Consider the following 14731-nt stretch of genomic DNA (forward strand, 5'->3'; position numbering starts at 1 on the left):
GTAATATTATTGAGCATTTTATTTTGTGTTCAAATACTTTAAGACTTTAAGCTCACCAGTTTAACTATGCAGATAGTTAGAAGAACTAGGTGAAATGGGTTGATCTGGGGTTAGTTGATCTGGGGTTAGTGGATCTGGGGTTAGTGGATCTGGGGTTAGTTAATCTTGGGTTAGTGGATCTGGCATTAGTGAGGTTAGTTGATCTGGGGTTAGTGAGGTTACTGGATCTGGGGTTAGTTGATCTGTGGTTAGTGGATCTGGGGTTAGTGAGGTAAGTTGATCTGGGTTGAGTGAGGTAAGTAGATCTGGGTTCAGTGAGGTAAGTAGATCTGGGGTTAGTGAGGTTAGTTGATCTGGGGTTAACACCTCAGATCAACCCATTTGAATGACGCTTGCCTTAAATATTGCCTGGCCTTTAAGTTGAGTATTTGTATATTTCTGGGATGGTTTCTATCTCTGAAGACTCTAGCAGCGAGACAACGGACACGTTTTCATAAATCATCTATCCATAAATCATAATTTTTTTCTTCAAACCACTTATCCTTAATCTAGATTAATATAATGTGAGCGAAGATTTCATAAAAACTGTTGGCATGTTTTGTAAGGCATTTTATACAAATAAAAACGTTTGTTATTCCTATATTCACATCCCCATCTTTCTAAGTTTGGAGTTCATATAACAAAGTAACTGAACTGCATTCTTTGAACATGGAGCTGTGAATTATTTTGAGGATTTTCATATCTATCTTAAGATTCCTGAATACCTTAAGAGTCTTTAATATGTAGGAGGTACTTCATAGTATTGTTCTAAACATAATATTTCAAAGAGCCATTTTATATTGCACAGAGTTGTAAATCAAAAGCATTCTGAATAGGATGTCATTGCTTCAATAAAGTACCTGCTCCTAAGAAAAAGGCTTTGAGTGTCTAATTAGACTTAAGTCTAGCGGACTGAAACACAACTTTTGGAAATTACAGGATATTATATTCCAAGTGTCTTAAAGGAGTGCATGCAACTTTTAATACTTTGTTTTATTAACAAACTCTGAAGTGTCACATCCATAGTAACATTTACAAAAGCACAAAATAACCCCAGCACCATATACACAGATAGGAAGAAAGAGATAACCGACTGTTTGATGTCTTCCTGCCCAAACATCTTTTCAATTGCAAAAACATGTTCAACACGACGATAAATGTGTGCACAACGTTACAAACCATCCCATTGGTTGATCACAAAGAGATCCTTCTAAGACTCAATGACGGAATTAACCTTCGAATTAACCTTCTTAAAAGACGACAATCAGCTGCAAATCTCATCAGGTTTTATATTTGCATCCAGTGACTCCTACAAGGCTAGGTCCTCAAGGATCAAGGCTAGGTCCTCAAGGATCAAGGCTTGGTCCTCAAGGCTAGGTCCTAAGGATCAAGGCTAAGTCCTCAAGGATCAAGGCTAGGTCCGCAAGGCTCAAGGCTAGGTTCTCAAGGATCAAGGCTAGGTCCTCAAGGCTAGGTACTGTAGGCTAGGTCGTCAAGGCTAGGTCGTCAAGGCTAGGTCCTCAAGGGTAGGTACTTAGGGCTAGGTACTTAAGGCTAGGAAATCAGAGCAAAGCACCAAAAGGCCTACTTCAGTCCCTTAAAGTGCTCAAGTGGAGACATTTTACTGAATAGCGATCACGCAAGAGAAACAGAAAGTGCAAAAAATGTGTTACAATATGACATGACAACGCTTCTTGGTGGACATTTAAAAATGTTTACAATAATGGACTTATTAAAGCATCCAATAGGCCTATCTTCACAGTTAATAGTGGCTGAAAGTCTGGGTGGTAAAGACCACTGACAGTACATGTTGGTAAATCCCCTGAGATAAAACCAAGAGGCCTGAAACGGCACAGGGCCTCACCTGAGGATCATCTAACCCAGGGTTAGGGTAAATGAGGGGGGTGTCTGTCTGTGGCGTGGACTTGCATATAATGGGCATGGCTTTGGGACAGGAGTTATTTGGCATGGTTTGTTCTCCGTGGAAGAAACGTCCCTCGGTTCCGCGAGTTCATCGACCCTCCTCATTGGTTCTCCTGCAGCGGGAACACAAGCATGGGTTAGAGAATACGGAGTTTCACACATCTTGGAAATCCCATTCCGGAATCAGGAAGAAGGTATTCTCTAATGGGTTCACCTCCATGACGCTGTGGATCCAGTTCAGCAGCTGGTCCACGTTGCTGTAGACCCCCGGCCTTCCCTGTCTGGCACAGCCCACCCCCCAGCTCACCACGCCCACCAGCCGCCACTGCGGCGAGGAGAGGTGCACCAGCGGCCCCCCGCTGTCGCCCTGGGACACACAGCGAGACAACAACACTCAAACACCCTGGGGAGGAAGAGGAGGGTCTCAGGATGAGCCAACACACACAGCATCCCGCAGCGAGCTCCTGTTATTCTAAGCTAAGGTTTCCCGATGAGGAGCGAGGAAACTCGCAGGAACCTCACAGCCCGCTACTCAGTGATGAAGAATAACTTCTCTTTAGGACACTTCAGACAGACAAATATTTGATTTCATTGTAGAGCATGATCATGGGAAGATACCGGCAGAAAGTTACCAAGAATACATTAAGTGAGACAACTGGTGAACATGATTCTTATAGAGGAACCTTCCCACCGTGTGCAGTTACAACACTGGAGACAAGGGGAGGGAGGGACCATCGTGGAGGCTTTAGGGTTGCCCTGAAGCCAGCCCTGGGGGGAGCCCAGTCAAAGGGCAATACAGGTTGAAGGGGAGTGTCTGCAAGGCTGCTGGCAAGGCATCTGTTGGCAGTTTATGAACACATTGAGTCCGTACGACCGCTGCTGCACTTCCTGTCTTGAGTTGACTTGTCTTCCTGTCTATGTCGTGTTTTTAGTCCCACTACACGCTCAATGGAATTAGTTCGATTGAATTAGGTGGTTCGCTTTTTTCCACGCCAATCCCTGTTCAAAGCTTTTCAGAAAACTTGAGCTGACAGTATTATGGAGAAATCCATGTGTTGTTCACAACAAACCAAGACACAGTGATCCCTTAGTACTTATCTCTAGGCATTCCACTGTTTGTGGTGCTTATCAGCCCTGAGGGTAACCCAGGCTCAGAGCGATACCACAAGCCACATCCTGAGCTGGAGGACTGGGCACCTCCCTATCTGCAGCTGGCCCTCAAGGGCCTTTCCCTGCTCTGACAGTGCAGTGAGCCCTGAACAGGGGCCCTGCAGTGAGCTCTGAACAGGGGCCCTGCAGTAAGCGCTGAACAGTGGCCCCTGCAGTGGCCCCCTGTTCCGGGCCCTCTGCAGCCTCAGCCTCTGGAGGCTGGGCGTGTTAGGAGCCTCTCTGCAGAGACTACTTTATCTTGTGCTATTTTACCCTTTATTATAATTAACTCTTTAATTTTCCAGCACAACGGTCGCTGTCCCCTCCGTGACCTGGGAGAATTGGGGGATCGAAAACATTGCTTCTATGCTGGGTCAGTGGCTAGGACTATGGTGGTTAAAATAAAAGGCGTTGTTGATGGTGTAATGTCAGCGGGCCACCACTAGTCTGCGGTATTGGACCAAGAATGGCAAATGTTGCTGACAAGACTCATGTATTTTAGATTTATATTATTTATATTATGTTACAATTTTTACGCACCTGGGCTATGGGTCTCATTCCAATCCATGTGCCCACTAAAAGAGGTACTCCTTTAAATCATGCTAATGCTACCGCTGCATTGGTCCTTTGATAACGACAGCTTTGTGATGGTTTAAAGACGGGGCTGCTGTCCCACCTGGCAGGCGTCGACCCCCCCCTGCAGTAGGCCTCCGCAGATCATTCTGGGCGTGATGCTGGAGCCGTAGACCGTGGGGCTGGAGCACCTCTCTCTGCTGATCAGCGGGATGCTCGCCTTCTGCAGCGACGAGGAGATCTTCCCTGAACACACAGCACAGGGTCAGATTGAGTGTGCGTGTTAGTGAGAGGGAGTGTACGTGTGTGTGCTTCAGTGTGAGTGTGAGTGTGTGTGTGTGAGTGTGTGTGTCTGTGTGTGCGTCTGTGTACCTTTCTCCTCCAGGTACCCCCATCCCGTCACCACCAGGGGGCTTCCTGCTATGAGTCCCAGGTCTTTGGGAGGCAGACAGACCGGCCGGCGGCCTTCTAAACCGCACAAACAACACATTATTTAACAAACCCCCAAAATAAACATTGAATGGTATGTATATATATATATATATTCAAGCAGAATAACAAATATTGCCAAGCAATTACAATGGCGAAATGTCTTCGCTCAATCAAGACTGTTGGATAATAGCTGGTACCACTGAACCCCCACCAGGGGGCAGCAGAGTCACACTGTTCCCGAGGCTCTAGTCTCTACCACAGGGCGTATGATTGGTCTGTGCGCTCACCTCCCAGGCTGAGGGGGCTGCTCAGCCTCACCATGGCGATGTCGTAGTCGTTGCTGCTATAGCGCCCGTTCTTGACGATGCGGTCGATGGCCGCACCCCCGAGGCTACTCATGTACGTCTTCCCCGTCACCGCCCGCCAGCGGCCCACCTCCTTCTTATTCCTGCCCAATCAGAAGAGAGACGCATGCGTTTCAACGAGGACTTCCCTTCTCTCCTCCGGTCTGGGGCGGGGGGGCGAGGAGAGGGGGTACGGGGACGAGGGGTGGGGGGGGGACTGACCCTGTGAAGCAGTGAGCCGCAGAGACAACCCATCGCGGGGACACCAGCGAGCCGCCGCAGGTGTGCTGTCCGTTCTGCTGCAGGCTCACCTGCCACGGCCAGTCCTGGATCAGGGCGTCCGTCCCGCCCACGATGCGCTCCTCGGATCCCCCCTGGCCGCAGTCTGCACCACAATAACACAACACAATAGCACAACAACACAAGCGGCCCGTGGGTCCCTGACGACAGACACACACCACAAAGCTGCAGAGCCGGTTTGGTTTCATTTCGTCGTTCTCGAGGATTAGCTGAGGAGCGACGCGGTTCAACCATGTGACAGGTGTCACAACACACACACGCACGCACGCACGCACACACACGCACACACAGCTTATATCCAAGTGCTTTCCTCACCTGAACAGGTCAGTGATATTACTTGTCCAGTTCTGCACTCCGTGCTGCGGGAAAACAGAGAGTTAGTCCGGTGCACCGCTCCACATCGCCCTTGCTCTACCGAGTCACAACGAGCATGCGGGCTGATTAGCCTTTACATTTACATTTATATTTAGGGCGTTTAGCAGACGCTTTTATCCAAAGCGACTTACAATAAGTGCATTTGTTACAATAAGAACATTTGTCATAAGAAGTGAAACAATATATCGCTGTCGGTACAGTAAAGATGTTCATAGAACCAAGTACAAGTATTACAATCGCTAGGCTAACCCATTCCCCATGTAAAGCAAAGATAGCAGCTACTGTAGATGCTACACAATTAAGTACCTTGAATAAGTGCAATGTACAAGTGCCAGGACGTACAACATTCAATGGTGGCTGTGCATTGGTTTCTATGCAGAGTCGAGGTGAACTCTGATCAGGTGAGTTTTGAGTCTTTTGCGGAAGCTGGTGAGCGACTTTGCGATCCTGACATCGGTAGGGAGCTCGTTCCACCACTGAGGTCCCAAAACAGAGAAAAGTTGTGACTTCGCTGATCGACCTTTGCTTGCTCTTAGCGATGGTGGTACCAGACGTCCAGCTGAGGTAGTTGAGCGGAGGGATCGAGCTGGGGTGTGTGGCTTTACTAATGCTTGGAGGTAGGCAGGGGCAGTTCCATCGACTGCCTTGTATGCCAGTACCATCATCTTGAATCTGATGCGAGCTATTACAGGGAGCCAATGGATGGACTGGATGCGCTGCAAGGGTTTAATCGCAGAGGCAGAGAGTCCAGCCAGGAGCCAGTTGCAGTAGTCGAGGCGGGAGATGACCAGTGATTGGACTAGAAGTTGAGCTGCTTCCCTTGTGAGGAAGGGCCGGATCCTGCGGATGTTGTAAAGTGCAAATCTGCAGGACCGGGCCACCGCAGTGATGTTTGCGGTGCAGCATAACTGATTGTCCAACACTACACCAAGGTTTTTGGCAGTTGGAGAAGGAGATACAGTGATGTTCTCAACAGTGACCAGTAAGTCCATGTGTTGATTGTTGGAAAGCCTTCCAACAATCAGAACGTCTGGTCCATCTAAGTCTGTCTCAGCTGACAGTGGAAGGTGCTCTTTTGACGTCATGGCAGCACGGGTGTCAGTATTGCACAAGCTGATGCTAACAACCAAACAAGGAAGCAATGCTGTCCAGGTCACTGGAACAATTGTTCAACAGAGAGGGAGACTGCTAGCAACAGGACATTTCCTCATTTCATTACTCATTTTATGAGAGAAGTGTCCATTACACTTCCCTCTTTAATAGCAGATAGCGCATACTCCTAGGGACAGGCCTAGGGGTCAGGCCAGGGCCTTATGTACGAGGATGTGTCTCTCACCGGTCGATGGTGGCTGTTTGAATGGGACTGGTTCCGGTCCCGGACTGGACTGCTGTGAAGGGCCCCTTGCTCAGGGAGGCCCCCAGGGCTGTCACTGACAAACCGGTCCACTGAGGGTTTCTGTGGTCAAAAAACACAACCACACAACCATCAAATGGACCCGTTATGGCTGCAGTCCTGTAGAAGTCAATGGTGTGCTGAAGTAAAACCAGGTCAGAGTGTGGTCCAATAACACAGAGTTCCCCGTGAGGGGCCCTTGTCTTCAGATATCGATGGTGAGGGGTGGACTCTAACGGTGAAGCTTCACTCACTGTGTGTATCCCAGCTGCTGGCACCTTGTCACCGTGTGCTTCACTCACTGTGTGTATCCCAGCTGCTGGCACCTTGTCACCGTGTGCTTCACTCACTGTGTGTATCCCAGCTGCTGGCACCCTGTCACCGTGTGCTTCACTCACTGTGTGTATCCCAGCTGCTGGCACCTTGTCACCGTGTGCTTCACTCACTGTGTGTATCCCAGCTGCTGGCACCTTGTCACCGTGTGCTTCACTCACTGTGTGTATCCCAGCTGCTGGCACGTTGTCACCGTGTGCTCCTCGGTCCAGTCGTCCCTGCACACACTCCTCCAGCCGGCCCCTTCGTTGTACACCTGCAGAACTCCGGCCGGTGTGATGAGGCGCACTGAGGAGGCAGAACCAACACACGGGTCAGGCCGGTTCCACCTGGGGGGGGGGGGGGGTTCTAACGCTTAGCAGTCGGCCTGGTTCTCTTACCTGGAAAGGTGGTGTTGTCTGTGAAGGAGGAGACGCACGTGAGCTCATCTTCTCCGTCAGTGCAGTCGCTGGTCCCATCGCATGCCTTGTCCAGCGGGATGAACTTGATGGAGCGCTTGCAGAAGTAGTACTTAGTGTCAATCAGCTGCTTGACTGTGAAGGTGCAATGAGAGAGGAACAGTCATGCAGGGCATGTCGCTCAGATGGTAGAGCGGGTTGGCTGGTCACCGGAGGGCTGCTAGTTGGATCCCTGGCTCCTCCTAGCTAGAGTGTCGAGGTGTCCCTGAGAGAGACGCCTCAACCTGACTGCTCCCGACCAGGGGGCTGTCGCCTTGCGCGGCTGACACCACCGGCGGTGTGTGAATGTTACGCAATATTGTAAAGCACTCTGAGTGGTGGCTGGTTAGAAAAGCACTGTATAAATGAAGACTATTTACCATTTACCTGCTGACATGTTGGTCCAAGTCTTACAGTGGTTTGTCCAGAGGCACACCACAAAGAGCTGCATTTGTTACAAAGGGATCCAAACCCTGACCTGGACTGAAGTGGCCCTTAAGAGCCGGGGTGTGACCCCAGGAGCCTGTACAGGCTGTGTTACGGCGTGCTGTATGCTGCGCCCAGCGGCCCAGAAAGGGTTGTGACCAGTATCCCCAGCACCACGACTCACTGAAGTAGCCGGCTGTGATCAGCATCCCCAGCCCCACGACGACGGTCAGCACCGTCAGCACCACCCGCTTCCTCTTGGACGCCGTGTTCCGGTTGGCCGTCATGGGTTTCCTGTGTCGGCCCGGGCGGAGAACCGCTGGGGGGGAGAGGAAGTCAAAACGTCACATAGCTGAACAACCCTAAAGGGAAGAAAGCGTCGCAAAGGGTCCTCAAAGGACGGAGTCAGGAAAGTTATCATGAGGACATTACGTTGGATTTCCAAACAGGCCTATTTGTGTTCCTCGAACAGAAACAGAAGTCAGGAGGCTCACCTTGTTGCAGAGGGTTCAGTGGTTCAGTGGTGTCTATAGGCTGCTGGGTGTCTGTCTGTAGAGAGCCACGGGGGAAGAGAGGAGACTGTCAGACCATGTGGACTTCCTGAGGTTGGAGCTCATCAGGGGGCCCTTAACGCAGAGCGTGCCCCACTAAAGAGACGGGGGCCCGCTGATGTCATCAGATGTCTGACAGGGCACCCCAGTGTCCCCTCTGAACTAAGACCTCCGGTCCAGGGTGCACAGTGGAGTATCAGCAGCACAGATCTCCTTCCAGTCGGACAGATCTCCTTCCAGTCGGACAGATCTCCCAAAGGCCAGAGCGTTAAAACAGTTCACAACGACCTGTGATATTTTGAAGGTCAGCCGTTGTTCTGAGTACATGTGATCTTTGTCAGGACTTCCTGTGGGCTCACCCCTTCAGCAGCCCGCCCCATCTGCTGCCTGCGTGAGAGACGGCCGTACCGACAGCCTCCCCTGGACATCAACCACTGGACACAGGTTTAGTTGTTTGCTGTACCAGGATGTGGATGGGGGGCCTCACAGGGAACCACTGAGGCCAGCCACAACCAGGGAGGGTACCTCTGGGAGTGTACCTCTGAGACTTACAGCCAGCAGGCAGGGGGATAGTATGGAGGTTGGGGTTTGACTGGGGGACAGTATGGAGGTGGGGGTTTGACTGGGGGACAGTATGGAGGTGGGGGTTTCACTGGGGGACAGATGCCCCGTCCCCACCCCCCGGTGCCCAGCTCTAGGTGGGGTTCTGAGGGTAGTCTCCCACCACTGTGATACTGCAGCTGACTGAGTCTTCACTAATCAAACCCACAGCTGCTGTGTTGCAGGGTTATTTATCAGTTACTCATTGAGAGCCACCGGCCAAAGTACATCACTGCACACACACACACACACACACACACACACACACACACACACACACACACACACACACACACACATATTTCAATCAAAGTGTGGGCATCAGTCCAGTCCTTTCTGACCTGGACATGATAGCGTGTAATAGACAGCTGATGGTCATAATCATGGTTCTAATCCGATGTAGTTCCTCATTCGAAGGCCAGAGGAAGAACACTCAATGAGATAACACCAGACAGTCTAATGACCCCTTATAAATGCATCACGCGGTCCAGATTAATGTCTCCTGAAAACTACAATTTGCCCTCAAGACGAGGTCTGAAATTAACGGCCCCATGCCAGGTATGACCTCGGGGGGGGGGGGGGGGGGGGGGGGTCACCTGCCAGGTATGACCTAGAAGGGGAGTGGTCACCTGCCAGGTATGACCTCAGAGGGGGAGTGGTCACCTGCCAGGTATGACCTCAGAGGGGGAGTGGTCACCTGCCAGGTATTGTGGTAGAAAATAACCGCGTTCTATCACTTCAACTAATTAAGAGAGCAAAAGATATCGAGGGGTCCAGAGCAAGTAAGACTTTATCGTTACAAAGACAACAACAAAGCCGAGTAGTTTGCAAAGCACTGCCGGTCAACCGATCCCGGCCTCTTTTTTATCCTCACATACAAGGTTGTTTCTTGTTTGAGGTGTCCGCCCACGGTCACCCATGGTTGATCAATCATAAATTTCTTTAAGCGAGTGGCTGGCAACACTAATTTAAAACACCGGGTTGACGTCAGCACGCATTGACCCCATAGCCTCTGGTGACATGTTGGCCTCTAACTCATGCTCAGACCCCAGACTCCCTCACGATGCGCCAAGTCCTAGATAAGAGTCCGGAGACGTTATTAGATGCTTTCTACCATTAGATATATAGGCCTAATTATAATCAAGGTTAGCCTTAGAATAAAGTCATTAATTTCTTCCATAGTATGACCTCAGAGGGGGTGTGGTCACCTGCCAGGTATGACCTCAGAGGGGGAGTGGTCCCCTCCCTCCAAGAGGGGGACGCCTTGGTATGTGTCCTGCTCCGCTCTGAGGCTCCCCGGCCGGACCCTCTACCACACGTACCGGCCCTGGACCGGGTCGCCTCATGGACACCGGCTGACCGGCCCCTGGCTGACCGGCCCCTGGCTGACCAGCCCCTGGCTGACCGGCCCCTAGCTGACCGGCCCCTGGCTGACCGGTCCCTGGCTGACCGGCCCCTTCAGCCCTCTCAGGTGAGGGGCCACAATGGGGCCCTTTGAGGAGCTTACTGCTAATCTCCATTTGGGATCGAGGCTCGGTCACATGGACCGTCCTTAAAATAACACGCAGTCTCCTACGGAGATACTCACGGAACTGGTAATGGAGGAACGGTGATGGTGTGTGTGTGTGTGTGTTTGGGTGTGTGTGTGTTTGGGTGTGTGTGTGTTATTGGGTGTGTGTGGTAGTGTGTGTGTGTGTGTGTTTGGGTGTGACTGGGTGTGTGTGTGTGTGTGTGTTTGTGTGTGTGTGTGTGTGCGTGCGTGCGTGCGTGTGCGTATGTGTGTGTGTTTTTGGGTGTGTGTCGGTGTGTGTGTGTTATTGGGTGTGTGGTAGTGTGTGTGTGTGTGTGGGTGTGTGTGTGGGTGTGTTAGTGGGTTTGTGTATGTGTATTTGCACAGAAAGACCTGTATATACACTAGCACAGACGAGGACAGCCCTCAGCTCTCTCACCTAAAACTAGGATATCTTAAACGAATAACCACGTAGAAATAGATTACATGATAATTAGACATTGTCATTCTAGATGTAAACTACATTCCATGAGCATATATATGAACCATCAATTGAACCATAAATATATATAACAAATGGTTGATGATCATATTAAAGCAAAGTCACTTCCAATACATCAAACCCATGAGGGCAGAACGAAGACAGCAGTTTGAAGAGCGGTTGAGAACCAGTTAACCCTGTCATTAAATATGACGACTCACTGAGCAAACAACAACGTTCAAGTACAGCGCAGACCTACTCCCATACGGAACCACAGAAACCGCAGGTGTGATTACAATTCATCTGTCGGTCGAATCTTTGACAGGAGGGAGTTCAGAGCGGTTCTCACCGGCATGGTGCGGCTCAGAGGCCCCAGGGCTGCTGTGTCAGCCCCTGCTCCTTCCCACCGCTCTGCTTTGCTCTGCTGGACCTCCAAACGGCTCTGCTGTGTCAAGCTCGCTCTCTCGCTCCTCTCCAGTAGTGGATCTCTGTCTGTCTCTCACTTGTTCTGTTGTCGCTGGACTCGCTCTCTCTCTCTCTCTCTCTCTCTCTCCCTCTCTCTCTCTCTCTCTGTCTCTGGGTAACTGGACCCTGGCTGCGTGTGCCTCACCGCTCGCTGTGTGATCCCGGGGCTGTGCTGAGGGGTTGCTGGTGTGAGTCTTTGGATCCTGGTAGCATTGTTCTGAGTGACCCAGCCCTCCTGCTGACAAACAACGCCCAAACTATTCCAGGTAACGCGACACTGCCCCTCCCTCTCCGGCTCCCCCCCCACCTCTCTATACCTGTATCATCCTCCCTCCCCGAGGAGTCCCCTCCCACTGCCCTCCCTCCCCGAGGAGTCCCCTCCCACTGCCCTCCCTCCCCGAGGAGTCCCCTCCCACTGCCCTCCCTCCCCGAGGAGTCCCCCTCCCACTGCCCTCCCTCCCTGAGGAGTCCCCTCCCACTGCCCTCCCCCCCCTCCCACTGCCCTCCCTCCCTGAGGAGTCCCCTCCCACTGCCCTCCCACTGCCCTCCCCCCCTCCCACTGCCCTCCCTCCCTGAGGAGTCCCCTCCCACTGCCCTCCCACTGCCCTCCCCCCCTCCCACTGCCCTCCCCCCCTCCCACTGCCCTCCCCCCCCCCCCACTGCCCTCCCACTGCCCTCCCCCCCTCCCACTGCCCTCCCACTGCCCTCCCCCCCTCCCACTGCCCTCCCACTGCCCTCCCCCCCTCCCACTGCCCTCCCACTGCCCTCCCCCCCTCCCACTGCCCTCCCACTGCCCTCCCCCCCTCCCACTGCCCTCCCTCCCTGATGACTGCCCTCCCACTGCCCTCCCCCCCTCCCACTGCCCTCCCCCCCCCCACTGCCCTCCAACTGCCCTCCCCCCCTCCCACTGCCCTCCCCCCCTCCCACTGCCCTCCCACTGCCCTCCCCCCCCCCCACTGCCCTCCCACTGCCCTCCCTCCCTCCCACTGCCCTCCCTCCCTCCCACTGCGGGCGGACATTGTCCCGACGTCGACAGGTTTTCCCCCTCCCTTCATGATCAACTGCCACTGTCAGCTGAGATACGCCATCACATAGTGTACACTCACAACACATGGACACACAACACACACACACCCAACACACAAACACACAACAAACAGACACACAGACCCTCACACATTGTGAGGGTCTGTGTGTCTGTGTCTTTCATTCTTTCTTTCTTTACTTTTGTTTCTCTCTCTCTCTCTCTCTCTCTCTCTCTCTCTCTCTCTCTCTCTCTCTCTCTCTCTCTCTCACTTTGTCTATCTCCAGCACGCATGCTACGACACGCACGCAGCCCATGATGGACCAAAGGTCTATCTGTGTGTGATGGCTGTCATACCATTCCCTGAGGCTAAGGTGTGTGTGTGTTTGTTTGTTACACCTGCTGTGTTTTTGTCAGGACTCCAGGGGACGGCTGTTTGGTTTTGGTGGACCCGTGATTCACTCTTTCAGGAAACTCTAATTCTCTCTCCCTGCAACAGCCCATCCGTCTGGCCCTGTTTCCCTGTGGGCTGTGATGGTGCCAGTCCACCGGTAGAGTCCACACCAGCCTCCTGGTAGACTGGGGGGCCCCGCCTGTTTTGCCGGCGGTTCGAGTCCGCCCTGAAGAAGGGTCTGGAGAAGAGCAATAAGTATCGGAACCTTTCTGCTTCCGATACGTTTTTGCGGGAGTCAATCACCAAGCTGGCTTCTCCCCCCCCCCGGCGCACTATTGGCTGGTTTAACACAATGATGACAGGGAAGCGAGGGCAAGCAGCCAATCGCGTACAGTGCCAGTTGAACGAGGCCCGTTGATCACGCCTCTGGTGCTGAAGGAAATGACAGCAGCCTCCCCAGACCAGGATCAATGCGGCTGAGCTTGGTCTGGGAACAGGCTAGCCTCCTGGACCCCTAGGCCATGTGCAGGGAACCACACACTAAGCTGATGAACACACAGCAGGACCATTAGAGGGGCCCAATGGAGGTTCTTCAAGAGGAACCCGGTCTGTCACAGCCATGGCCGTCAGGGTCCTCGGCCTTTGGTTGGTAAGTTTCTGTTTGGACGTCTGGCCCCGGGTTGACCCCGCCCTGACAGGGAAGGGAGGCCTGGGAACGGGAGGGAGGGGCTGACTGGCTGCTGCTCAGAGAGAGGGAGGGGCTGACTGGCTGCTGCTCAGAGAGAGGGAGGGGCTGACTGGCTGCTGCTCAGAGAGGGAGGGGCTGACTGGCTGCTGGTCAGAGAGGGAGGGGCTGACTGGCTGCTGGTCAGAGAGGGAGGGGCTGACTGGCTGCTGCTCAGAGAGAGGGAGGGGCTGACTGGCTGCTGCTCAGAGAGGGAGGGGCTGACTGGCTGCTACTCAGAGAGAGGGAGGGGCTGACTGGCTGCTGGTCAGAGAGGGAGGGGCTGACTGGCTGCTACTCAGAGAGAGGGAGGGGCTGACTGGCTGCTGCTCAGAGAGGGAGGGGCTGACTGGCTGCTGGTCAGAGAGGGAGGGGCTGACTGGCTGCTGCTCAGAGAGGGAGGGGCTGACTGGCTGCTGGTTAGAGAGGGAGGGGCTATTGTGGTGTCGGACTAGGACCAATCAGAACCTCTGGACCGGACCCCCTGGTGCCTACAGAGGACTGATGATGTCACCACAGGATCATCTCTGTCTGTCCTAACCTCTCCCTGTCCTCAACCTTATGAAAGGCTTTTAGGAAGTTAAAATGGACTTAAATGTACACTTTGAAACAATTCAAAAAGTGTCCACGTTGTATCATCAAGATAACTGGGAAGAGACTCAGAAACTGAACAGTTTCTGAGTATTCTTTAACACAGTAAAGAATGTTCATGGATTAATGCTGATGCATTATATTGATTATATATAGTATTGATTTACATTTGCATAGTTTCTAATGGCTTCTGCAGGAACTAAAGTCAGCCCAATGAAGGTCAGCTGTGTGTCAGCAGCCAGTGGTACTGAGCTGCTCTCCTGTCTACATGACTGCATTCATTTACATGTTATTTCCAGTTTGTTCAGAAATAAGATACTCACAGATTACTGTAAAGCCCAGCTGTCCTAGAAAGGGTTTGATTTGTCTCAGTGAGTCCCAGAGCTCGGTTAGAGGGGTGGATCTGTCATGCTGATAGGCTATGTTTACAGAACTTCAGACAGATCAGAGAGGGGCCAAAAAACTGGGCAATACTTTCGGACAACATTTATTTTACGAGGAAATTTGTATTCTATGAATAAGTAGGGCATTTATATTCACAGACTACTCAACTGTTTCCTTAAAGCATGAACGCAGTTGGGTTGCGGCCCCATAATCAACTGCTTTAACCAGTCGCACTCTCAGACCATGTTTTCCGTGCCTTACCTGTTACTGGTGGACCAGGCTG

The 14731-nt window shown here is 52.2% G+C and overlaps 1 protein-coding gene across 2 annotated transcripts; it reads right to left on the bottom strand.

Moving 5' to 3' along the window:
- Positions 1-1020: 1020 nt before the first annotated feature.
- On the bottom strand, positions 1021-11556 carry tmprss4a (transmembrane serine protease 4a). Of its 2 annotated transcripts, XM_079732692.1 has the most exons (13): positions 11216-11556; positions 8219-8273; positions 7909-8043; positions 7242-7394; positions 7023-7149; positions 6472-6591; positions 5076-5119; positions 4683-4845; positions 4404-4564; positions 4057-4152; positions 3788-3930; positions 2177-2329; positions 1021-2075 (listed from the first exon to the last, which is right to left on the bottom strand). In XM_079732692.1, exons 1-13 carry the CDS (start codon positions 11219-11221, stop codon positions 2064-2066), a joined length of 1368 nt encoding a protein of 455 aa, XP_079588818.1. In that variant the 5' UTR covers positions 11222-11556; the 3' UTR covers positions 1021-2063. The 2 variants fall into 2 exon arrangements, with proteins under 2 accessions (XP_079588818.1, XP_079588819.1); XM_079732693.1 differs by lacking the exon at positions 8219-8273.
- Positions 11557-14731: the final 3175 nt, after the last annotated feature.

Source organism: Pollachius pollachius (assembly GCF_949987615.1).
Source record: "Pollachius pollachius genome assembly, chromosome: 3".
Lineage (NCBI taxonomy): Eukaryota > Metazoa > Chordata > Actinopteri > Gadiformes > Gadidae > Pollachius > Pollachius pollachius.